This window comes from Triturus cristatus, chromosome 4_2 (genome assembly GCF_964204655.1).
Source record: "Triturus cristatus chromosome 4_2, aTriCri1.1, whole genome shotgun sequence".
Classification (NCBI taxonomy): domain Eukaryota; kingdom Metazoa; phylum Chordata; class Amphibia; order Caudata; family Salamandridae; genus Triturus; species Triturus cristatus.
The window spans coordinates 21,278,296-21,303,926 of record NC_140586.1 but is presented as its reverse complement, the minus strand read 5'-3'; the positions used below and the strand labels follow the sequence as shown (position 1 = coordinate 21,303,926).

General features: G+C 45.9%; 1 protein-coding gene across 5 annotated transcripts in view; it reads right to left on the bottom strand.

Moving 5' to 3' along the window:
* Positions 1-25,631, bottom strand: part of TROAP (trophinin associated protein) — a 324,800-nt gene that overhangs the window by 116,245 nt on the left and 182,924 nt on the right. For all 5 annotated transcript variants that reach the window (XM_085600253.1, XM_085600255.1, XM_085600252.1 and 2 more), the window contains 4 exons: positions 5,949-6,049; positions 5,610-5,785; positions 5,346-5,439; positions 4,839-4,963 (listed from right to left, as the gene is read on the bottom strand). In XM_085600253.1, coding sequence (XP_085456379.1) covers positions 4,839-4,963; positions 5,346-5,439; positions 5,610-5,785; positions 5,949-6,049 — 496 coding nt within the window. The remainder of the gene's footprint in view (positions 1-4,838; positions 4,964-5,345; positions 5,440-5,609; positions 5,786-5,948; positions 6,050-25,631) is intronic.

Here is a 25,631-nt window from a genome sequence, read left to right as displayed (position 1 = left end):
CGGCGTCGTCGAGGGAGCGACGCGAGGCGAAGCAGGCGGTATTGCCCTCGGTGTCGTTGGCGTCGAGTAGGTTTCTCGGTGCCGATGGCCTTTTTCCGTTTGTCGACTCCGATGTCGCCCGATTCCAGTTCGGCACCGAAGTCCCTCTTGGTGCGGTCGGTGCCGACGCGTTGCGCTGGCGTCGAAGGCGTGGAAGGCCTCGATCCGACCAGCGCCACTTTCAGTTTCGGTTTCGTATGAACCGGAGCAGCTTTCGGTTTCGGTTTTGTGGTAGGGAAACCAGCTGGCTTATGCAGCAATGGCTGCCGCTGAACGTCCGAGGCCGGGCCCGAGGGCGGGGCCGAAGAACTACGGGATGGGTCTCGGGTAAGGCCCGAAGGCGATCCCTCGACCGGAGCCAAAGGCTGTGGCGCTGGTGTTTCTTCGGTTTGAACAGGTAGGCCTTGTTCATCATTGGAGCTACTCTCTTCGGCCCCTAAGGCCTCCTCGTCGTCTCCTACCTCGGTGTCGTCTTCACCTCTGTGGAAGAGTGACTCGTCGCCCTCGTCCGATCCGGGGTCGTGTCCGGAAACGGGACTGGAGGGTATGACTTCTAATTCTTCGACGTCGGCCTCGTCGAAGATGTCTGTTGGGGCCGGTGCCGCGTGCCGCGCCTCGAGTCTCGCCGCTCTTCGGTTCCTTAGAGTCTTCTTGGAACGGAACCGGGCACAGGCCATGCATGTCGATTCGTCGTGGTCCGGCGAAAGGCATTTGTTGCACACCGGATGGACGTCGATGTGTGGGTACTTCGCATTGCATACCGGACACCTTTTGAATGGCGTCCTGGATTCCATCGTCGAAGTAGTCGATGGACAGGTAAATGCGAAAGAAGTCGGTGCTGAAAGTTAGTAAACTAACAAAATGCTATCGAAACCCGATCGATAAACAGTACCGACGCGAACTAAAGGCCGTTTGGCCTCGACCAAATATTTTCCTAACTTGAGCTAAGATAGCACATCCGAACCCAATGGCGGAAAAAAACAATCTGAGGATGGAGAGGATGCCCATGCGCACTGTAGTCCAGGGGAGGAGTCACCTATCCAAGGATACTTCGAAGACTCTTCCAGGACAACAACGTGCAAACATCCGGACCCAACACTAGGCGGCGATCTATGCACAGATATGAATTCAGCAGCCCACATGCCTCGAACCTACAAAAACAAAATATAAACGCTCCTTTTTTATCGATATATACTTCTGCTGAACCAAAAATAAATTTAAGCACTGCTCTATAGTTCCTATGCCCCTTTGAAAATCAAACTGTAGGTCACTTATTACCCCATTTTCCTCCGCCCAGTTTTGTAATTTTGCTAAAATAACTCTACCGAGGATTTTTATAGATGAATCGAGTAGGGATATTGGCCTATAACATGCGCAGTTTTGTCTATCTCCCTTTTTATAAATGGGAACAATAATTGATGTAAACCATGATGGACTTAAGCCCCTCACTAATGCTGCATTAAAAAGCTGTATCAGAATGGGGCCCCAGATGTCACTGTTAGCTTTACAGATCAGCTGGGATCCCAGCTGGGATCCCATCTGAGTAGTCAAGTGCCCTTGGCAGGGTGCGCCAGGGCTCACGTGCTGGCATTCCTTGGACGAATGCTGGTAAAGTATTCTGCGCTGTGCTAGAGCAGAAGTGGTCTGTGCGCTTCTTTTTGCCGTCTTGCACACTCACTAACTGGAAACATTTGAGTGATTGCATTTTATTCTGACAACAGAAGTCAGAAACACAGAGGCAGTTGCTGCCCCCTGGTTTATCGTGTTTCCCAGCTCATTTGTCCGGAAAATATGTATTAACTTGAAAAAAATAATTTCGATTTATCATATGGGCTCAGAACACCCAAAAGAAGCGCACATACCGCCTCTGCACTGGCGCAGGAGACGCCACCGGGTGTCATTTGTGGAATTACAACAACGACTCCTGTGCAGTGGTGGAGATGAAGGGAGGTGTCCTGTGCGCTTCAGCAGGACATCCACAGAAGTGTGCTGTTCGGTGTGTGATGGCACAGCAAAGAGCTGTGTGCAGCATGTGAAGAAGGTACAGGGGCGTGTGCTATTTTGTAGGTAGAGAGCACAGGACAGAGTTCCGCAGGGAGAGGGCACCTAGGGAGCAGTGAAACAGGTTACTAGCAGAGCACAAGTCCAAACAAGCATTGAAAAAGCAACAGGTCTCGCCTTTGATTACGTTAAAGCCATTTGCTTTGCTAATGGTATTCTATAGCAAAGCAAATGGCTTTAACGTAATCATAGGCGAGACCTATTGCATTTTCAATGCTTGTTATAGCATGTTCTGTCTTTCAACTGAAGTAAGGTTTCTTGCATATAGTCATCTTTTGCCCAGGTGACCGTTTCCTACCTTGTCGGAATTCCGAATGACGACCCGGTTGTTACTTTTAAGTTTCATCATCAATTGGTGGTATTGTTGATTTTGTTTATTGAACTTTTGTTTTGTATTAGGATCTTAATTTGGGCTACCACCTGTTCGTTAAAAATGTCAATTGCAGTCCTTGGTACTATGGAATTAAAAGTTGATTTAGGTCTGAAGGGAGTAATCCTTTTACTTCTATTCCCAGTTGTTTTGTCACTGTTTATTTCATGACTGCCACCCCCTAAGATTTGGGAATTGGTCTGTCCACCGGAGTTTTCATTTTCTTCCTGTAGAGTTTTTAATAGGGCATATCCGGACCTGTCAAATTCATTGGTGAAGAGCAATCATTCAGCAGGAACTCATCCACCGATGCAATATTGTGTGTTCGTAAAACACGGTATTTGTTCAATTTCAGTTTGCGAACATATCGGAAAACATCCATTCTTGTATTAGCATAATTAAAGTTGCTTTCCGGACAGTATGTGAGGCAAAGAGTTGTTTTTCAGCATTATACAGATTCATATTGGTTAGAATAATTATAGTTCGGGTAGACTATGGGCTTCAATTTATTTTCGATTCCATCTCCCTGTTCCTCGTTTTTTAGGTCTCGCCTGACCCAGCGCATGCGCTGGTCTGGCGAGACTTATTGAGAGGGCTCCAAAAAGTGCTACCAGGCCAGCCTAGAGCTACAGTGCGCGGGCGCACGCGCTTTACTGCGATTACTTTCACTTGCCGCTTTGATGTTTGATCGTGATCACTTTCACGGCCACACGGCCGCTTTGCATAGCCAATAGGTCTCGCTTTTGGGACCTTATAAGTATTTAGTTATGCAACTGTTGCATGGCTAAACACTTAAAAGGTCCCAAAGGCGAGACCTATGCTTGTTTGTTGACTGTCAAGTTGTCTGACCAATTTTCTCCTCTGCCTGCGCTTTCTCCTTTTTAGGTCTCGCCTGACCCAGCGCATGCGCTGGTCTGGCAAGACTTATTGAGAGGGCTCCAAAAAGTGCTACCAGGCCAGCCTAGAGCTACAGTGCATGTGCGCGGGCGCGCGCGCCGCACTTTACCGCGATTACTTTCACTTTTGCGATGGCGATCACTTTCACAGCCACACGGCCGCTTGGCATAGCCAATAGGTCTCGCTTTTGGGACCTTATAAGTATTTAGTTATTCAACTGTTGCATGGCTAAACACTTAAAAGGTCCCAAAGGCAAGACCTATTGGCTATGCCAATGCTCGTTGTGACTTGTTACTTTGTATTCTGGGGCGGAGGGTCTGCCACCAATCTTGGCATAAAAAAAATCAAGTTCTTCGGCTAAGGAACGTTTTTGTGCGGTCTGTCCTGTTCTTGCCCATCGTGCCTCCGATTCAGATTCACTCTCTATGGCAGAGCTAAGGTCAGAATTCGAGGTATTAACGTGTCCTTCCCTGTTTGTTGATGCCACCTGGGTTATCTTTTCTTGGATTAAATTTAGACATTTTTAGTGCATCATATTTTTGGGGATAACGTGAAAATCCCCCCCCCCCCGAACTAGTGGTTCAAATCAAAATAAGAATTACCAGCCAACCCTTTCGAGTGACTTATTTGGTCGGGTGGAGCCTGAGAGCAGGCGGAAGCAGCTACTCCCCGGTTCTTGTGCCAGAGGCTCCACTCTTCTATCCTTCTATTAAAACATCACCATACCTTCAATACATGGGACTGCAGAGGCTAATGGATACAAGAGTAACATGGAGCAGAGAACACAACAAGTTACGTGTGGACAGGATCCATAGACCATGCCTGGTGTGCTCAACAATACAGCAGTACTTGACTTTGCCATCACGTCATAATTTTCGTAGAGGACAGGTAAATGGTGAATAGGCTGTGAAAAATCTCGTCATATTGAGACAGTCATATTTCCGAGGCAGTTTAGGCAGACATCCTGCCCTTCCCACGTTATTATTAAGGAAGCACCACGTTCCCAAACAGCTGGCTATAATTCTTTATTTTGCACACAATTGTTTCATAGAAAGTTACTCACTGAATCAGTGTAATGCAAGTTCAAAGGTCAGTCTTCTTGTAGTAACAGCCTTCTCACCTTTTCCTCATCAATGTGAACTTAAACCCTAATGACAATGTCTTTATGTAACACATTGCTGGCACTACTTTGAGCCCAAAGCGTTGGTACCTTGTCCCAACAGGCGGGCAAGTACTAGTGTGGATGAGAAGAGTCCTGGTTGGGTGGCCTGTACATAGGTATTTGGGCGCTTAACAGATAGAGGTGCTGCAGTTAGAGAAAACAGACGCATGATGAATGCATAACCATAGACCAAACATCACGCTCTGTTTGTAAAATGTCAAAGAGGAAGGGAGTTAGGAACTGCACGTTATAATAAGACAAATCTACTAGCAGTCACTGAAGAAACAGTCTTAAAAAAAAAATACATACCGAGGAGTAAGGGTTCTTGTCTGGGACCCTCCCGGCAGATGTCAGCGGCGAGGGCCTGACTACGTCTAGGAGAGCAGAGGAGCCATGCTGGTTGGCCCGACGAGGAGTGAGCTTCACATCAATATCTGAGCAGGAGAGTGTAGAAGTAGAGCTTAGACAGAGAACCAGACACCAGCTTTAGCCCTCAGAACACTGTGGGCAACAAGTTTTTATCACCACCAGTAAGAATCACAAGACTATGCCCGTCCTCTGCTCCCATGTGCAGGGGTCTGTGAAGCAACCAACACTTCCGGCTTTACCTCATAGGGTTCAACCATTCACATCAGGTCTGTTTACAAGCACATACGTCTCAAATGCTGCCTTAGCAATGACAAGCATAAAACTACCCTTTTACCCTATTTAGCCAAACAGCACCAAAGCAATTGCACCATGTCATTCTTTAACTTTCAGTAATCACACATGTGCAGCTTCAGCACATGATAAATAAAAGGTTGTTAACGCCCTTACCAATACATCCAAGGTTCGGTACACAAGACATGCGGCTGAAATCGGTCCTCGGTGCAAAACTGGCACGCGGAGGGCAAATGGACACTCCACTGGCCTAGAAGAAAAAAACAGACCACCACCATGGGGTTCAACACATGGAACAAACATGACCATTCCTGATCTCCATGATCCAGAATAGAATTCATTTCTCTGCCTTACAGAAAGTGCCCTTCACCCAAGGGGTATTATGCACACATTATATATATATAGTTAAATTGCACTCACCCTGCTACTGCCGACGGAATAGAGGGAGTTTGCACCCTTCCCTCGCACAGGTACCCGCTGGGCCATGCTTAACTTCCCACCTTTGCCAAAGGTGTTGCTGTTCAGCCCTGTGTTGGAGAGAATGCTGGCCAAAGCCAATGGGTCGCTGACAAAATCTGCTGCACTGTTGCCAACATCTAAAATAAGTTAAAAGAAATAAACACAATTCTACTACCTGAATGTCATCCACATCTCTTCACAGCACTTCCAGGTTCAGCAAATCGCAGACCAGAGTGCAAGTAGAAATAATACACTCAAATTCAGCAATTCATTCCAAATATGGCAGTCTCTCAAACTCACCTGCTCTTGATTTCTGCCTTTTGTCGGTGTCCTGCAGAAGCTCGCCATCCACATTGGGGATAATCGAGATGGGCACAGTAGCAAGCTTCGGACATGAAGATCTGTGTGAGAGAAAACAGATTTAGCAAAAGAAATTAAACTGGAAAGTTAAATGGCCACCTTAAGGAGTCTTGAACAAGCTACAGCTTTGGGATACTGTACATTGGTTCATACGTAAAACCTGGAGTTGCCTAACAAGGAATTAAGCAATTGAAAAGTGAGTACACATACACACGCCCTTTGCATAATCATAGAGAAAATATGAAGCAGAAAACAGATGCATTTGCGGATACGATATCCACAATTGAAATAAATCTAATGAATGGAGTAGTCTTCAGATGACGTTTGTGGTTCTTTTAATCCTTGTACAAAAGTATACTTGGAAGTGGATCAAGATATTTTTGTAAAGGAGAAGAATGCCATTTCACCCTTTGTAACATGGACGCCTCAGGACTTTTTCCAAGACCGGTCAAAGTAGAAAAAAAGATCATGGTAATTTGTAAACTGATCAGGTCAATCAGTACAGTATGGTCTCTCTATGTTGTACCGCAGTTTGTGTGGAGAAATCCAAGACGGATACACCAAAAGTTATCCCCAACAGGCGTAGAAATGCGCACCAACATCTACTATTGCTCTCTGGATTGGGCATTAGAGAAGTGCTATTTTTTCACAGAGTAGCTCAAAACCTGAGTCAGACAAAGGAGTATGTGGCTTATAAAAGTATGGTTATCAATCCGGTTCAGTGTGTGCTAGAAGACCTTCTTTGATAGAGTCTTTGGTACAAATTTCACTCAACTAGAAAACTCAGTGCACAATGTTAAAATCAAAAAAGAAAATTTGACCCAAATGAACAGCAACTCTGTGCAGAAAGGGAAAATGCTACTTACCCAGTAAGCATCCGTTCTTGCCATGCAGAGCTGTAGATTTGCATGCTTTGCACACTCCTGCCATCTAGTGTTGGGTATGGATGATTGCAAGTTGTTTTTCTGCGAAGAAGTCTTTCCAGTCACAAGGTAGGTGACGACTCCTTTCGGTGATAGTGTGCATGGGCAGCGACTCCATTGTTAAATTGTTTGCCCGCAGAGGGTGAGAATGGAGTTAGTAAGAGTAGAATAGAGATATCCATGCGTATGTTGTAAGTAAGAGAATACTGCAACAGGTACACGGGGAGGTGGGTGGGCGCATGTGAATCTACAGCTCTACATGCCAAGAACAGATGCTTACTGGGTAAGTAGCATTTTCCGTTTGAGGCATGTGAGCTGTAGATCACATGCTTTGCATAGACTATACAGCAGAAATCTCCCAAAGGGGTGGCTAACCTGTAGCTGTTGCAGTGATTTGAAAAAGTGAACAAAGAACTGCCTGGCCTATATTAGCTTGTTGTCTGGCTAACACATCTACACAATAGTGTTTTGTAAATGTGTGTGGTGTAGACCATGTTGCAGCTTTACAGATGTCAGCTATAGGGATGTTTCCTAAAAAGCCATAGAAGCCCCTATTTTGCGGGTGGAATGCACTCTAGGGGGAATTGGTAAAGTTATTTTTGCTTTTACATAGCATGTCTGAATACATTTAACTATCTATCGTGCAATACCAAATTTTGAAATGTGATTGCCTTTGTGTGGTGCACCAAAAGCAACAAAAAGTTGATTAGTTTTACAAAAAGGTTTGGTCCTTTCTATGTAATAGAACAGTGCTCGTTTTATGTCAAGTGTGTAGAGCTCGTTCTGCCACTGAATCTGGTTGAGGGAAGAACACAGGTAACGCAGACTGGTTGATGTGAAAGGCAGATACCAGTTTGGGTAAGAATTTAGGGTTTGTGCTAAGAACCACTGTTGTGGTGGACTTGGAAAAATGGTTCTTCTATGGTTAATGCCGGAAGCTCACCCACTCTCCTGAGTGAAGTAATAGCAATGAGGAAAGCAACTTTCCAAGTGAGGAATTGCAGTTCGCATTCATGCAATGGCTCAAAGAGTGGACACAGTCCGGTAAGGACCATATTAAGGTCCCACGCTGGGGCAGGGGGAAGTCTTGGTGGACTAACTCTTTGGAGTCTCTCCATAAAAGCCTTAATAACAGGTACTCTGAAAGGGACAGATTGTGTCTATTTTGAAGGTATGCAGCTATTTCAGCGAGATGCAAGCGTATGGATGTATACGCTAGACCGGTTTGCTGTAAATGAAATACTGCTAGCAGCTCCAGATGATTTATGTGAAGTTGTTTTTGCTTTGGACTCCAGCTTCTGCGGTTAGTACTTTCTGTGGAACAGGATCGATGAAGGGCCGCCCTTTGGATAGGTTTTGTGGATTCCACCACTGCAGAGAGCGAAGAGTGCGGCCGTCCACCTACACTAGATCTAACAATTGACCCGGAGATTGATTGGTGAGAAAGTGCCCTCTTTCTGCATGGTTGCCCCAACTTTTAGCTGAATTGCTGATGTGCTTTGACTGAGTATGCCCTGCGCTCCTGCCAATCAGGTACCCATGGCCCACGTTCTTTCCCTAAAACTGCATTGAAACCAAAACCCAATTGGCATCTCTGGCTGGTCAGCCCCTGGTAAATGGTACCACAAGTACCCAGGGCACTATGACCAGGGAAGGCCTCTAAGGGCTGCAGCACTTATTGTGCCACCCTTGGAGGTCCTGTACCTTCATACTTTGAAGGCTTTGTGCCATTCCTACAACCCACTGCCCTGGCATAGATCAGCCATCCCTCTAGCTGGGTGCGCTATACCAGTGGTGAGGGTACAGGTGCCTGAGCCCTGTACCCCTACAGTGTCTAGGCAAATTCTTAGACATTCGAAGTGCAGTAATGCCATTTAGAGTATATGGGGCTGGGAGTTTGTCATTACGAACTCCACAGTACCATATTGGCTTTACTGAAAACGGAGAAGTTTGGTATCAAACTTCAGCACATTAAACCCACACTGATGCTAGTGTGGGATTTAATGAAAAATGCACACAGAGGGTATCTTAGAGATGCCCCCTGAAAAACGACCGACCACTAGTGTCCCAGTTTAGTGGCTGCTTTCAGCTGCCACCACCAGACATGTTTCTGCTGCTCTCGGGGGCCTGAACAATGCACATCCTGGGACGAGGTGCCAAGCCTCCTCCCCCAGGATGGGCAGGGTAGACGAAGGGGAAGCTTCAAAGGCGAGCCGCCTTTGTGAGCTTTCCCAGGCCACGTGCTGCTTTCAGCAACTGGTCCCCACCGGTTCTGAATCCCCCCCCCTTTGGGCGGGAAAAATAAGTGAGGAAGAGAGGTGTGCCCACCTCAGCCAACTGCACCCCTCAGGTGGGGGAGGCGAGGTGAAGCACAACTCTGTCCCCGCCATCTTGCAGGGAAAGACTTATTTCCCCCCTCCCACTGGAGGGTTTTATAATAGGGGGTGTACCCACCCCAAGGAAGGGACCCATTGGTCCCAACCTTTTTTACCTACCAGTAATGCCCCTAAATCTAGTATTTAGGGGCACCCCTGAACCTTTCTTCTACAGACAAGAAACCAGGAGAAAACAACAATTAGAACTGAACAGCCATGCTGAAGCTCACAAGGAAGACACCCACTGGCTTGGCCCCAGCCCTACCGGCCTGTTCCCACCTCGAACCTGCGAAATCCTGGTGTGTCCTGCAGCCAGCAACCTCTAAAAACCCAGAGAACCTGCCTGCCTTCCATCACAAAGATGGTCTCCCATGAACACCGGATTTGTACATCAGCAGACTCCAGCTCCGCAAGGATCCGCGGGTCTGCACCCGGCACCCACAGCCCGAGATCAAGTGGCCCAACACCAAGAGGAGGTCTCCCCAGCGATCCTGACCTGAGAACCAGTGATCCCCAACCTGCCTCAAGCCTCCGTCTGACGCCTGCAGCCTCAAACCGGAAGATTCCTCCAACTGCAACCAGGAGCTGGTAAGAAGTACTGACCCTAAAAGGCACCCATGCACCAGATGCCCCACAGCCTTGTGTGGCTCAAACGACAGCGCCTAATCAACCCCCAGCATCCAAACTTACCTCTCCAAGTGGCGGTCGCAACCAGAAGACCTTTGTCTCCAAGCGTGCAGTACTTTGGAAACCAGAGACTCCCCATTCAAAGCTACAGGGCACCTGACGCCAAAACAGCACTCTGCTCCTGGCTGTCCCAGTACCGCGGAGGGTGCATCTTTTGTGCTGGCCTAAACCCCAATTTGCCCTGAGCTTAAGCCCAGGAGCTTTGTTCCCACAACCCAGTCGCCTGCTCGTCAGCAGCCACCAAAGGAAGGCCCCCCTATCCTTATTGGATAACATTGGACCTCAGCACTCTGCACCCAGCTGCCCTAGTGCAGCTGAGGGTGTAACAAGAGTGCATCCTTGACCCTGGGGGACCCCCGAGTCTAACCTCAGAATACCAACTCCCACAACAAAGTACTTACCTGTTAACTGATAACCCTATTTTCCTCCATTGGATAACATTTACTGTTTTTCAAAGTGTGGAGTTCAAAAACATTAATTCCTTTTAAAATTGTACTAAATAACAAAAACGCTTTTACTCACCTGTTTACAGGAAATGCCTCAGTGCAGTATCCGGGTATACTGTACCGTGTAAGAAAAGTAATCTGCAAAGTAATCTACTGGTCAATTTACTAAAAAACCTATACAAAGTATATGTACTGTATTTTCGAAGCATTGCATTTTCAGTAACAGTACTGTAATCAAACAAACTGCATATACAATTGCAATCCAAACTGTGTTACAACTGCATTACTACTGTAAAATATTTATTGCTTACATGTGCCAGGCTTGCTTGGTTCTAGAAAATAAAAGAGTATTTTTATACAAAAACAATTGGTCTCAAGTTCAGTCTTTGAGTGTGTGAAATCATTTGCTGATGAAGTGTGTACAACAAATGCTTAACACTGTCCTCTGATACAGCCTTACTGCTCGACCACACTACCACAAATAGAGAGTGAGGTGCTATCTACTTTTCCTCTGCCTACCTTTTGGGTTTCACTGGATTGTGCACACTATATCTCACTTTGGTATAGTATATACAGAGCCAGCTTCTTACATGGTTCCACTGACGTGCTAAACATTTCTGAAGGGGATGCATTTGAAGCCTTGCATAGGGAACTATCATGATACAAGACAACATTATTCCTAGTAGCTGCATAAATACTCAAACTGGTAAACAGTGGTTTGGCTGGAACTGAAATGTGAGCCTGAATATTGCAGATCCTTACAGGATTGTGACAGGCTATAGCTTTGTGTATCAAGAGTGGCTCCCAAGTAAGTTTGCATGTTGGAGGGTTGGAGATGGGACTTCAACAGATTTACTGTGAACCCCAGATCGTTCAGTAATTGTACTGTGCTTGGAGTGTGCAATAAACACTTTGCGAGAGAGCTGACTTTGATGAACCAGTCGTCCAAGTATGGAAAGACGTGAATATGTTGTCTTAGCATGTGAGCAGCGACTACTGTTATGCATTTGGTGAATACTCTGGGAGCAGTGGTGACTGAATGGAAGCACTTAAAACTGGTAATGTTATATCGTTACCACAAACCGGAGACATTTGCTATGAGCGGGGCGTATTGGAATATGGAAGTATGCGTCCTTTAAGTCTAAAGTAGACAGAAAGTCACCTTGTTGAAGGAGCGGGAGCACTTGTTGTAGTTTCACCATGTGAAAATGATCTGATTGAATACAGAAATGTAGGTCTCTGTGGTCCAGTATAGGCCTGAGAGCCGTCCATTTTGGGTATCAGATAGTATAGGGAGTATACGCCGGACCCTTGAAATTGTAATGGTACGGGCTCTATAGCTCCCTTTTGCAGTACCGAGTGAACCTCTTTGTTTGAGAAGGTGCAAATGCTCGGGTGACATTTTGTGTGATAGTGGAAGCATGTTCGGGGTATTGTCAGTAAGCTCCAGGTAGTAACCAGATTGGATAATTTCTAGGACCCATCTGTCTGAAGTTATTGTATTCCAGACAGGAAGAAATCGAGAGACACGTCACTGACAGGAATGTAATGATCGGGAGGGGGGCACAAGTCACGGTTTGTTTGCTGCAGGGGAAGTACGGGTTGTGTTACCTTTACCTCTTCCCTTACCATTACTTCCTTGAAATCCTCCTCTAAAGTAACCTCTTGAAGAGGGGGAGTGATTGTTGCCTCTATATGAAGTTGAGGTGTTTTCTGTGGAGATATTCTTTGAGCCCCCCTTCTAGAAGGAGCGGCAAAAGGAACTCCGATTGGGTGGGGTCTGCAAAGCTCCCATGGATTTTGCTACCTGTGTGTCCTCCTTCATTTTTTCCAGAGAAGTGTCTACCACAGGTGTTCTTTATCTAAGGGTAGGTTCAAAATGAAGGCCTGGACTTCGGATTTAAACACTGAAATTCTGAGCCAGGCATGCCTTCTTAAAAGAACACTGGTGTTAACAGCGCGAGCAGCAGTGTCTAAAGCGCACCTAATGGAAGTGTTAGAAAGAAGTTTTCCTTCCTGAATTAAGTCATGCGCCTTAGATTTGTGTTCATCTGGCAAGAACTGGAGCAATTGTTCCAATTCGTTGTAGTGAGCCCTGTCATATCTCGCTAAAAGAGCCAGAGTTTTGGCAATACACCAATGATTGGTTGCCTGCGCAGCTACTCTTTTGCCTGAGGCACCTATGAGTTCTGATTTTTTATCAGGAGGAGGGGCATCTAAGGGAAGTTGACCCGTGCTGTAGAGTGGGTCTGTAGGTATAGGTTTATATTTCTCATCTACCCTTGGTGTTAAAATTCTTGCACGCACCGGGTCCTTAAAAATATTGTCTGCTTGTTTAAGCATATCCTTAAGCATGGGTAGTGTAGGAGTTGCTCTTTGATCTTAAAGTTTTAAAGAGAAAATCCTCTTTAAGAGCCTCTGTGAAAGCTGAACTCCGTTATATTGAGCAGCCCTATTTATCAACTCTATGTACCCTACATTGTTGTCAGGTGGAGAGGGTTTTGAAGGGTATAGATCTGGGTCATTATCAGTGTTAGGATCTGTTTTGTAATCAGTCCATGGAGCAGGAATAATTTCATCTGGGGCATCCACATCATCCTTGCGGTCAGGGGACTGTGGTGGTGGCGAATTTGTAGGTGAAATTAGCAAATTGGGGTCAAGTGGGGAAGGAGTTGTAAGAACAGGAGAAAGATTAGTACCCATATTTTTCTTTTAAAAGGGAACATGGTAAGCTTCCTTCATTTGTGGCTTGACTTTAACTAGCAATTTGCATGAATATGTACAGTTTTGGGATTAACAAGTTCTGTTTCAGGTCTGTGTTGGAAGGCGGGACGTCGAAACAAGGCTCCTTGGATGGAAGAGGAGCCGTTTTGTATTTCGGTGCCAAGATGTTCGGATCCGAAGATTTAGGTTATTGTGCCAGAGGGATAGTCACGAGAACGTGTTTGGATTTCGGCGCCGAAGATTTTGGTTTGGTGCCCGAATGGGGCCGACTTGGTCCCAAGCCGCAAGGCTTTGGTGTGCGTTTCGGTGCTGAGCCTGAAGGCGGGGCGTTCAAAACATGATCTCGGTGCCAACCTTTGCCCGAAGGCAGAGGCAGGACCGGAGCCTTTTTCTTGGGCATAATTTGGGGGCAGGTGAGTATCATTACTCACGGAACGATGACACTGTGGAATCTCGTCTTCCATGTCAAAATTGGCTTCGGACACGGAGAGGTGTCCTTACTCGGCTTATTGTGCATCGAAGACATCTTGGTCAGAATTTTCTCCGAAGAGATCGGGAACGGAGCCGCTATGATGGCGCATTTTGTGACATCGAGCCAAAGAGTCACGGTGTCTTCTTGGCTCTAAAACATCGGCACGTGTCACAGTCTTGTTCATTGTGTTCCAGGGACAGACACAAGTTGCACACTTCGTGCAAGTCTGTGCGCGGATACTTTGCGTGGCACCCGGGACCGAATTTAACTGGAGTCCGTTCCATTGACTGCGAGCTGACCTGACACGGCTAGGCCCAACGGCCTTCCACAAAGTTTCCGATCGAAGATTTGACTCTGTACTATACGCGGAGAATGGGAAACGTGATTGAACAATACAGTTGAGGGTAGTGGATTACGCACTGAGGGGAACCCGAGAAACAGTGCCGAACCGGAGCGCCACAATTCACGTCCGAACCTGATGGCGGAAAAAAACAATCTAACAATGGAGTTGATGCCCATGCGCACTATCACCGAAAGGAGGCGTCACCTACCTTGTGACTGGAAAGACTTCTTCGAAAAACAACTTGCAAACATTCGGACCCAACACTAGATGGCAGGAGTATGCAAAGCATGTGATCTACAGCTCACATGCCTCGAACAAACAGTTACAGTGAGAACCTCTCAGATTTTAAATAAATCTTGTCAGAGTTATGCTTTCAGTTTTATGCTACTGATGGTGCAACAGTTTATCAATGCTTTGCTTAAGCCAGACTATAAGAGTGTTGCTGCCCAAAAAACCGACCAAGCTCATATACCTATACAACCAACCCACACTAGATCTGCTTTAGGCAATATGATCACTCCAGCTAACTTCAACAAGTATTGGCAATGACAACAGCTCTGGCTTATAACTGAAAGTGTCTCGGCCAACATGCCCACCCTTGGTCACTCATACATCCATCCACCCACTTAACCATCTGCAATAAAACAGAAAAACACTCAACAAGCATATGTAAGATGCATTTTAAAAAATGAAAGAAAAAAAATACACAATACCACCAACACTTGCCAGACATATGCTTACAGTACTTAAATACAATTAAATGTAGCAGTAGGAGGCCGTCTGTCAGTGGTGTCATACATCATGGACAGTTTACAATGGCCTGGCAGATAACTATATACGAGACAGAACTTCCTGAAAGGGTCTAGCAAAGATTATCACAGTGAAAATCTTCTACCCCTAGAGTTCCTCAAAGGAAGTAACCAACACCAAAATATTTGCTTGCTACAGTAATTTGGGAGATCAGTGTAACAGAACGCCTGCCTACAGGCATTAACAGTGTAATATTATCCAACACCTAAAGGGCTATTGGTTTTAACATAGGATTTTCTTATTAAATCAGGCCTACTGCTGCTATTGTAGTTTTTCAAAATTAACAGATCTGATCCCTTTTAACTTACAAATCATTTTCCAGTGAACCAATTGAGTCTATACTCTTATCATTAGACCATCACAATAACCAGCTCATGCCTACTATATCAAACATAAGCTTACCTAGAAGGTAACTATAAATTTAGAGTCATAAAATTAGAAATATGGACCAAATTACAGTTGGCGAAATATAAAAATCTTCCAAAAAGGATTCTCAAAGTGCAAATTGTCTAACCCAAGGACTTGTCACAGGAAGAAACAAACATCAAAGCCCAGCCGACAACACGAATGTTTGAGATTCTCTAACAAAATACCTGTCTAAAAGCATTAACAGTGTAAGGACAATTCACTCTTAAAGGCCTTTTGGTTTTAACATATGCTTTTCACAATAAATGCTGGAGACATGCTGCCTTTTCTCATAACCTTTCATTATTAACAGATCCGGCCTATAACTTTACTCAATGGCTGGTCACCATATCCAACTCAGTCCTGCGTGATGAGAATAAGCTTTCCCATTAGGTAAAAAGTGCAATCAAAGCACTCTTTCATTGGAAGCACACACCATTGGCCCAATGAAAATCTATAATTGGGGTAACCAACATTTGCGCTGAACCACAGCTCCTCTCTCCGTACTGCTACATAAAACTTTCTGCTGATCACAAAGCCCAACAACAGCTGAACAGTCAAAACCCCTGGAATCTCAAAATCTTGAAGAAAACCGATCCGCACAAGCTGAGAATTAGCCAAAAATAGTTTTGTTCAGCTACGTCTTCCCAAACTAGATTTTCATTGTATAATAACGTTTTAACCCAACCAGATTACATATATAATTTTTTTTTGTTAAGGAGGCTGGTGCTTGGTGGGAAATATGCGGTTACAGGCGGCCATAGGGTTGCTTTTAGAAAAGGCATTTTTGGCAAAAATGGTAGTATCTGCTAGGGGCTTTAGGGGATCTAACTAAAAGGACTGATCTGTTGTGTAGAAGGCAGTTAACTAGTCAAGAAAAACAGAGCTGACAGACGCTCTCCTCTACAGCTTAAAGAAGTCTTTCCTTGATGTCAATCAGTGCGCAGTCCAGAATATTGGCAAAACTAAGATCAGGAGTGAGTCTTCCAGAAAGCCCTGTTGGGTTAAGCAAGATAGACTTTGGCAGTAATGTAGCGCAACCTATGGTGAGACAGGGACAGACAGCTTGACAGAGACCCCAAGCCTAGTCATGAAGAATAAGTTACTTCCCTTCGGTAACGTTATCTGGTGGATACAGTATCTGCCTGTGGCTTCCTCACCTTTTTAATTTTCCCCATGCGCAGAATTCCACGGAAACTTTTCTCCTCAGCTCTCCCACGTCGACAGGGACTTGACAATGGAACCGCTCTGCACGCGACTCCTTGTGAAGTCATCGGGCCATAAGACATTGGCGTGCAGATGCAGTTCCACCCATTTTTTCCATGCCTTCGAGGCGAATGGGTGAATTGACAACCTTTTCACAAGTATACGCAGTATATAGACAGCCAAAAATGGAAATTTCTCATCATAGACATTTCCTAGTGCCAAGTATCACATGATTGCAACAATAAATCACATAAGATATACATTGATTATTTTTCGGTATAACCAGACAGGAAACAGGCGGGTGGGTCAGTGTGGAATCCACAGGCAGATACTGTATCCACCAGAAAAAGCGTTACTGAAGGTGAGTAACTTGTTCTTCTGATGGATACATCTGCCTGAGGATTCCTCACCTTCTGAATTGAATCACCAAGCAGTCCTGCGCTCGGATGAGGGAGGCAGCCTACCTATACCAAAGAATCCTGCAGCACAGAATGTACATAATGGCCATCCCTCCCCACCTACGAATCCAAGCAATAGTGCTTCGCAAAAGTGTGGAGGGAGGCCCAAGTTGACGCCTTGTACAGGTCTACCACAGGGACACCTCTAGCTAAAGCCGAAGACGACTTAGCTCTGGTAGAATGAGCTCGAATACCTTCAGGAGGCTTTTTCTTGGCGAAGGCATAGCAAACTTTGAAACGGAGGATGATCCACCTGAACAGCTTTTATTGGACAGCCTTGCCCTTCAATCTTGCCCACATATCCAATGAAGAGTTTATCGTTAAACCTAAAGTCCTTGGTTCTATTCAGATAGAAATTGACCATCCTCTTGGGGTCCAGTCGATGAAGTATCTCCTGAGAAGGGCAAGGGCATAGAAAGTAGGTAAAGTAATGGACTGCCCTAGGTGAAAAAAAAGAGCAACCACCTTAAGCAGGAAATCAGCTCTGGCCCTAAGAACCAGCTGATCCTCAAAGAATGATGCAAAAGAAGGCTTGGATCTAAGAGCCTGCAACTCACTCACACTCCTAGCGAAAGTGATTGCAACCAAAAAAATTGTTTTAAACGCTAGAAACCTTAAGGGACAACTATGTAATTATTCAAAGGGTGAACCCATCAAAAAAAAGTGGGAACCAAATTTAAATCCCACTGAGGCATGATAAAAGGAGTGGGAGGGAACCCATTTGTGAGACCTTTAATGAATCTCATTACTATGAGAGATTTAAACCACGAGGGTTGATCAGGTAAACAGTGAAAAGCCGACAAGGCAGACAAGTAGCCCTTAACCGTAGCTACTGGACATCCCTGTTGTAATAGGGAAAGAGGGAAACTCTGAATATCCGACAAATGGGCTTGCAAAGAATCAATCGATCTCTCTCAGCACCATTTAACAAATGTGGCCCACCTACCAGAATAGACAGATTTTGTGGAGTGTCTCCTGGCCAATTAAATAACATCCACCACATCCAGTGAGAGAGAGAAAGAGCTCAGGTTGCCCTGTTCAATCTCCAGGCATGAAGGTGCAGGCCCTAGAGGTGGGTGTTTAGAACCTGCCTCTCCGATTGTGAGAGGAGGTCTGTCCTGAGAGGGAGACAGAGCAGAGGGTGCGATGAGAGGGAAAGGTGGTCTGTGTACCACACCCTGCTCGTCCAATCTGGGGCGATCAATATGAATTGGGCCAGGTCTTGGCAAATCTTATGAACGAGTAATCAAGGGTATGGGAGGAAACGTGTAAAGAAGCTGTGAACCCCAAACTAACTGAACAACCCCCCCCCCCCTCCCATGCCAGATTCTAGAGACTGCATAACGACGGGCAGTACATGTTCTTGTGTGTGACAAACAGGTCCAACTGAGGAAACCCCTACATCCTGAAAATGTGAAGAACCATCTCTGGATGGAGATGCCATTTGTGATCGGCCGAATACTGCAGACGGAGATGGACGCACATTCAGTTCTCTGGCCAGTCACGCGAATCTGATGGTTGTGACCCAGGAACAGAGTCACAGAGCCTCTCGGCAAAGAAGATACTACCCAACTCCTCCCAGTTTGTAGATGTACCACATCACTGTAGTGTTGTCCGTCAGGACCTCAACTGACTGACCACGAAGGGAGGGAAGAAAAGCCTTGAGAGCCAAATATATCACCCGCAATTCCAGAAGATGGGTGTTAAACAATCTTTCCTCTGGAGACCAAAGGCCTTTGAACTCCAGATCCCTCAGATGAGCACCCTACCCTAGAGTGAAGGATTACGTTATCACTGTGGCCACAGAAGAGGAAGGTTGAAACAGCTTCCCTTGAGACAGGTTGCCCGAAACACTCCACCATAAAAGCTCCGCCGCAGTGTCTCTGGAGATCCCGATTACCTCTTCGAGAGCTCCACAAAATATGCATCCTGCAAATCGAACACCATCCAGTCTTCCTGTAGTATCCTTAGGTCATGTTAATATGTTCCCTTTTATCCCCTACCTAGCTGCTCAGCCAGTGTGAGTGTTCAGAGTAGAATGTTAGTGTGAGTGGAATGCTTGGGTGCCTGGGTGTGTGTGAGACAGTTGGGAAGATGGGCTGAGCAGCTAGGATGCTGCTCCTGGTGGGGCTTGTTCTAGTTTACTGTAACTTCTACTTACTGACTTAATAACCTACATAAAATCATCTCGGCTACGTCTACTTCATCACCTGAACACGTGGGGCCAGCAAACTACATTTATGGTGACAATCTGGAGCTCATATCACGCTAAAAGTAGTTGGATGCGAAATAAGGATGTGGAGTACAGCAGGACTATGTGTAGGAAAGAACCTACTACATCTACAAAAAAAAAAAAAGAAAAACAAGCATCAAGAAACTCAAGGAAAAGAAAACAAACAAGTCAAGCAAGTAACCAGTTAAGAACGCCTCGCAGCCCACCAGTGTCCACTACACCGGACAGCCCAGCTGAGGTATGCAGTTTCTTTTTCTATACGTCTACAACATCTTGTTAAAGATCCTACGCTTCTACAAATGGCTACAGTGCCACATCAAACATCTACAGTTCCACAAGAAAAGTCTGGTGAGCCACAACAGTGCCTCTTCAAGAAAGGTAATCTGTGGCTAGTTTGGTTTTTGTCTCCAGTGTGGAGCGAAGTCATTTTCTTTTAGTTTTATGTTTGACTGTGCACTTGTTAAAGTTGTTTCCAGCAATTGATTTTGTGACTTTTCCTCTGTGTAGGCACGAGACTGGAGGAGTAAAAGTGTGCCTGTTGTCATCACTTTTGCTTGTTCGTTTTTCAAAGGTCAGTGAGCTGTTTTGAAAAAAAATAAAATGAAGATTGCCTCGTGCAGGAATGGCGAAACTACTGGGTGAGAGATTTTTATAATTACGTTTTTGACTTATGTGCGCAGTTTTCACTGCTGCCTAGATTCAAGAGCAGCAGTTACGCTGTATTTTAAATTTAAAATATTGCTCGCGCACCTCACCTGTCCGTGGTGACACGCGGAACAGCTCTGGAAACTCTTGTGACGTTCCTATTTTTGTTTGTCTTCAACGCTGCATATGGACACTTGGCAGCAGGAGCGCGCCGTGAGCCACTTGGCGTGTGTCTCCTGAACGTGCCGCCATCTTGTGGCTGGAGGCCCCAGCCACTCTGTGCAATTCCAGAACCAGGAAGTTTCTATGCCAACCACTCTCCGTTTATTTTGCTACAAAGCTCATTGGTTAATAAAATGACCAAGCAGTTTGCCAACCACGTTTTGTTTTTTTAAATAAAGTTGACCTCAAGTTGAAAGTATCCAGCAGCCTCACTGTGAGACAGCCTCTAACCAACCAGATTTTTCTGGTACTAACTGTGAAGTGAGGGTCTTTAGGGACTTTACGTATTCCACCTGGATTTCGCAGTACTGCCTTTTAAGTGTCTGCCTCTACAGTCTTACGGTTGGGCAGCGAGTTCTTCGTTGGGACACAGGTCTTGGTTACCTATTCTTGCGGTGAGTTTTTACTGCCAAGTTTTTTTTCTGCTGCAAAGTACTTCTTTTGCTGCCAAGTACTTTTATCTGCTGCCAAGTACTTTGTCCTTCCAGTCTTCAGTGGAAACTGTATTTTCTGCGAGGTACTTCTGGTGGCAAGTCTGCGAGGTACTTTCTGGTGGCAAGTCTGCGAGGTACTTTCTGGTGGCAAGTCTGCGAGGTACTTTCTGGTGGCAAGTCTGCAAGTTACTTTCTGGTGGCAAGCCTCTTAGAATTATTGAACGCCTGTTCCTCATTATCGTGGTGACAGGCACACCAATGTCATTTTCTAAATACAAGTTTGTTGTGTAGTTTTACAAGATTCAACGCAAAAATGTTTTCTTTCACAGTAAAAAGGAAAAATATATTTAGTGTCTTGTTATTGCTGTATGCCAATGCTGTTGAATTGCTTTCCACACGTACATGTTTTGTTGGTATGGTAGTGGGTTTTAGTCCCATTTTCCTTATTCACGTACTTTCAGATGTTTTATCACTGTCATTGTGATGGGAGTGGGTCCTAGTCCCATGTCTCTTTCTCTCACGTTTCTGATGTTTTTATCCCAATCAGTGGGATAGGAGTGGGTTACAGTCCCATGTCTCTTTTTCACGTTTTTGTCATTGTTTAAGGGGTGTTTACATTCGTTACATTTCTTATGGTTGTTAGTCCCATTTCCAAGTCATTGGTTCTTGTACCATGTTGGACATTCTCTTTTTACGTCATACCTTACACTTCTTGGGTTTGATGTACATCCTTTCTTTGGATGTGTGTTGTGGGCATCTGTCCCATTTACACGTTTAATGTCACGTTGTGTTCAGTGTGTAAGCCACCTTGCGCCTCACCATTTTTTCCCATTTACTCAGTTAAAAGAGGGTGTTAGTCCCACCTTTGTTATTTTGGTGTTGGGTGTCAGTCCCTTCACTTCGGTGGATGTTGTCTTGTGTGTGGGTAGTCATCTTTTGATGCCACACTGCGCAGCATCTGTTTTCCCATGCTGCATAAGTCCTTGGGTGTTAGTCCCATGTGATGTTATCTGTACATTTGGGTGTCAGTCCCAAACATAGCTTTTTTTTCTCACTTGGGTTTTAGTCCCACAGTGTCCCTCACATGAAGGGTGGCGTATTGTGATTTTGCCACAGTCTTCTCGCGTGAGGAGTACTTCCTTGGGTGTCGTTCCACCCATTGTATTCTATTCTGGGTTAAGTTTACCCTTTTCTTCTGTCATGTGTGTTATGCTCACTTGTTGTATGAGCTCTTCTTGGTCTTCTTATATTTTCACTTGTTCACTATTAAAGGAGGGGGATGGTGTTAGTGTTTTTCTATCCTTTCATCCTTCTTTCCTCCTTAGTGTGTCTGTTTTCCCCATCGTGATGTATTTCACCATGCATCCCTGGGTTTATGGACTGTTTTCATCTTTTGTACATTTCTGTGTATAGTTGTTTTCACTTTTAGTTTGGGTCTTATTAATTCAGTGTAAAATGGAGAGGATGTGTAGTATCCTTAGGTCACGTTAATATGTTCCCTTTCATCCTCTACCTAGCTGCTCAGCTAGGTGTGAGTGTTCCGCGTAGAATGTTAGTGTGAGTGGAATGCTTGGGTGCCTGGGAGTGTGTGTGATACAGTTGGGAAGATGGGCTGAGCAGCTAGGAGGCTGCTCCTGGTGGAGCTTGGTCTAGTTTGCTGAAACCTCTACTTATGAACTTAATAAACTACATAAAATCTTCTCGGCTACGTCTACTTCATCACCTGAACACGTGGGGTCAGTCCACTACACTTCCTCTGCAGCGCAAGAAGAACGTGAGCGAGGGGCAACATTTTGAATTTCTCCTGTTGGAGGTAAAAATAAAAAACCGTGAGGTCTAGGATCGGCCTCAAACTACCGTCCTTTTTGGGAATCAGGAATGACCGGGAGTAGCATCCTTGAACTCTTTCCTCCTCCAGAACCTCCTTGATTGCACCCTTTTGCAGCAATGACAGAACCTCCAACTGGAGAAGAAGATGCTCTTCCAAACACAAACCCTGGCGAGGAGGGAAACGAGGGGGGAAACTCCTAGAAGGGTAGGGTGTACCCATTCTCTAGGATGTTTAATGACCAGAGATCTGTAGTAACAGACGTCCAATGTTGTAGAAAATGGGTGACCTGTCCTCCCACCGGACAAGCATGCTCTAGGATGGTGGAGCTAGAGCTGCTTCCCTGCCGCACCAGTTGGCTTGGCAGTTCAGGCTGGACTGTTCCCATGAGGCACAGGGCCATGACTGATTGCATATGGCTGGGTCTAAACTGGGGTGGCATGGTGAGCAAAAGAACGAGGGATTTAACCCAGATCTATTGACTGGGGTAAATGTTTGATTTGCTCTGCATTCTGTCCATCATCTGTGTATCTTTTGCTTTCTCGCACCAGATGGAGGGGCAGAAGAGTAGGAGGAGGAGAATTGCTGTTGTGCTGCACCCCAAAGACGACCTCTGCCCTTTCCCCTGTAAGATCTGTACAAGGGATGTGTCTGCTGTTGCTGCTGCTGCCTGGTACAAAAGGACAAGTTTCTCTCAAAGCGACGAAACTTGCGATATTGTCCAAAGCCCTGGGCAGAGACTGAAGTCCTAAAGACCTTGCCGTGGCTCTACTGCAGTGTTTCCCAAACTGGGGTCCGAGGACCCCCAGGGGTCCGTGGCACATTCCCAGGGGGTCCTCAGCCAGCAATTTTAAAAGCACTGCAAATTTCTTTGTGCAATTAGCAGTTTATGAGCAACTATAAAAGTGTCAAGAAAATGCCAGTGATTAATGTACCTGCTGGAGAGAGATGAGAGTTTTGTCCAGTGGCAGCTGTGACTTATCTAATGTGACACAGAGTTAATATGCCTACTGCAAAGAACGTGTACAATGCATTTTAAAAAACAGTATTTTATGTGCATAGGTCACAGAGATTCTTTCGTCACTGTGCAATTCATAAGGGACAATCGTAATCTAGCGGTGTTCTATGAACTGTCATCAAAGAGCTGCTTGCAAACTGCATGGTAAAATTTAGCAACATATGTTTATTCCCAGTCTTAAATTATCCTGATGCTGCTATGTTCCCACTTCCTGCACATGAACAATTTTGTAATGCTGTTTTGTCACTTCTATGTGTGCTGCCTAATGCAGCACACATGGAAGTTACAAAACTTCATTTTTATTAAAGATTGTTTATGTGCAGGAAGGGTCACCTTCCTGAACATAAACAATCAAAGGTGTTTTGCTTTTTCCGTTGGAAAAAGTAAAAACGAGGAGAAATAAGGCATTTCTCCTCATTTCGCAAAGTTAAGACCAGGTTTTTCATAGTCTTAATTTGGGTGCTGTCTCCTATTTAAGCTGACCTTGTAAATAGAGGGCAGCGTCAAAATCAATGGGTGTTGGAGTGAAACGCCCACTGTAACTCCCACTGCCCACCTTTTTAACGCTAAGCATTGCGTGATAGGGGGCCTTATTTACAAGGCAGCTTAAGCCACAATAAGTGGCTTAACGCAGCCTTGTAAATAAGGCAAAGCCCCTATTGCCACAGGAACATCGCTAAAAGTGACGTTCCCATGGCGATAGGGACTTGTAAATATGCCCCTGAAATCCTTAGTAATTCGAGTATTTGTTTTGTGTGCACACGTTTTTTTTTCTTAATTACTGTTTTAATGTTTGAAATGTAAATCCTACAAATTGCTTGGGGGTCCCCGGCTTTCAGTGGTGACTCAATGGGGGTCCTCAGGAGTCAAAAGTTTGGGAACCACTGCTCTACTGTCTTTAAAGCGCTGCAGCACAGTCTCTGTTTTGGCCCAAAACAGGCAAGATCCATCGAATGGCACATCTAGCAAAGTGGCTTGGACATCAGGCAAGAACCCTAAACTCCACAAACAAGCATGCCTCCTGGTAGCCACAGACAATCCCATCGTCCTGGCAACCAAATCAGCCGTGTCCAGACCAGACTGTATGACCTGTCGGGCCTCAGCTTGAGCATCCGTCAGTACCTCAGAGAAATGCCCTTGAACGACCTCAGGGGGTTTTGGGAGCACCTCCCTGGCAGAGTCCGTAAGAACGCGGAGGTAGCGACCCAAAAGGCATGTGGCATTTGTTGACTTGAAGGCCATACAGTCCGACGAGAACACCGTGTGAGAAAGTGACATCTTTCTTGCATGGTATGCCCCCACTTTTTGCTGAATTGCTGAATGTACTTTGACTGAGTGTGCCCTGGACTCCTGCCAATCAGGTGCCCAGGGCCTATGTTACTTCGCTAAAACCTAAAATCCCAAATTGGCAAACCCTGGCCACATGTCAGCCCCTGGTAAATGGTACCCTAGGTACCCAGGGCCTTGTGACCAGGGAAGGCCTCTAAGGGCTGCAGCACTTATTGTGCCACCCTTCGAGGCCCTGTACCCTAACACAACCACACTGCCCTTGCAGGCTGAGTGACTGGGTACAAGACAAAACAAAGTCGACATGGCACACATCCCTGTGTGCCATGCCCACAACCTCCACTGCCCTGGCATACATCAGCCACCCCTCTAGCTGGGTGCCCTATGCCAGTGGTGTGGGCACAGCATGAGCCCTGTGCCCCTACAGTACCCAGGTCCATTCCTGGGCACTGTAAGTGCAGTGCTGCCATTTAAGAGTATATGGTGCGGAGAGCTCGTCAAACACAAACTCCACAGCACCATGATGGGAACACCGAAGACTGAGAAGTTTGGTATCAAACTGCTCAGCACATTAAACCAGCACTGATGCCAGTGTGGGATTTAATGTACAAAGCACTACAGAGGGCATCTTAGAGATGCCCCCTGAAACCTAACCTACAATCCACGTCTTGTCTGGGAGGCTGCCTAGGCTGCCACACAGCAGACATGTTGCTGGACCCCTGGGTGGAGAGCCCCCGCTCTCCTGGGCCTGCAACAATGCACATCCTGGGCTAGGTTCTAGGTCTCCTCCCCCAGGATGGGCAGGGGGAAGCTTCAAAGGCATGCCGCCTTTGTGAGCTTCTCCAGGCTACTTGCTGTACCCAGCAACTGGCCCCCACCGGTTCTGACTCCCACTTTGGCGGGAAGACTGTCCGGAAACCCCAAGTAAGGATAGGGGATGTGCCAGCCTGCCAACCCCACCCCTCAGGTGGGGGAGGCGAGGTGAAGCACATCTCCGGGCACTCGCCATCTTGAAGATGGGAAGCCCTGCCCAATCAGGACTCGACTACTGCCCCCTCCCACAGGAGAGTTGCAGGATAGGGGGTGTACCCACCCCAGGGCAGGGAC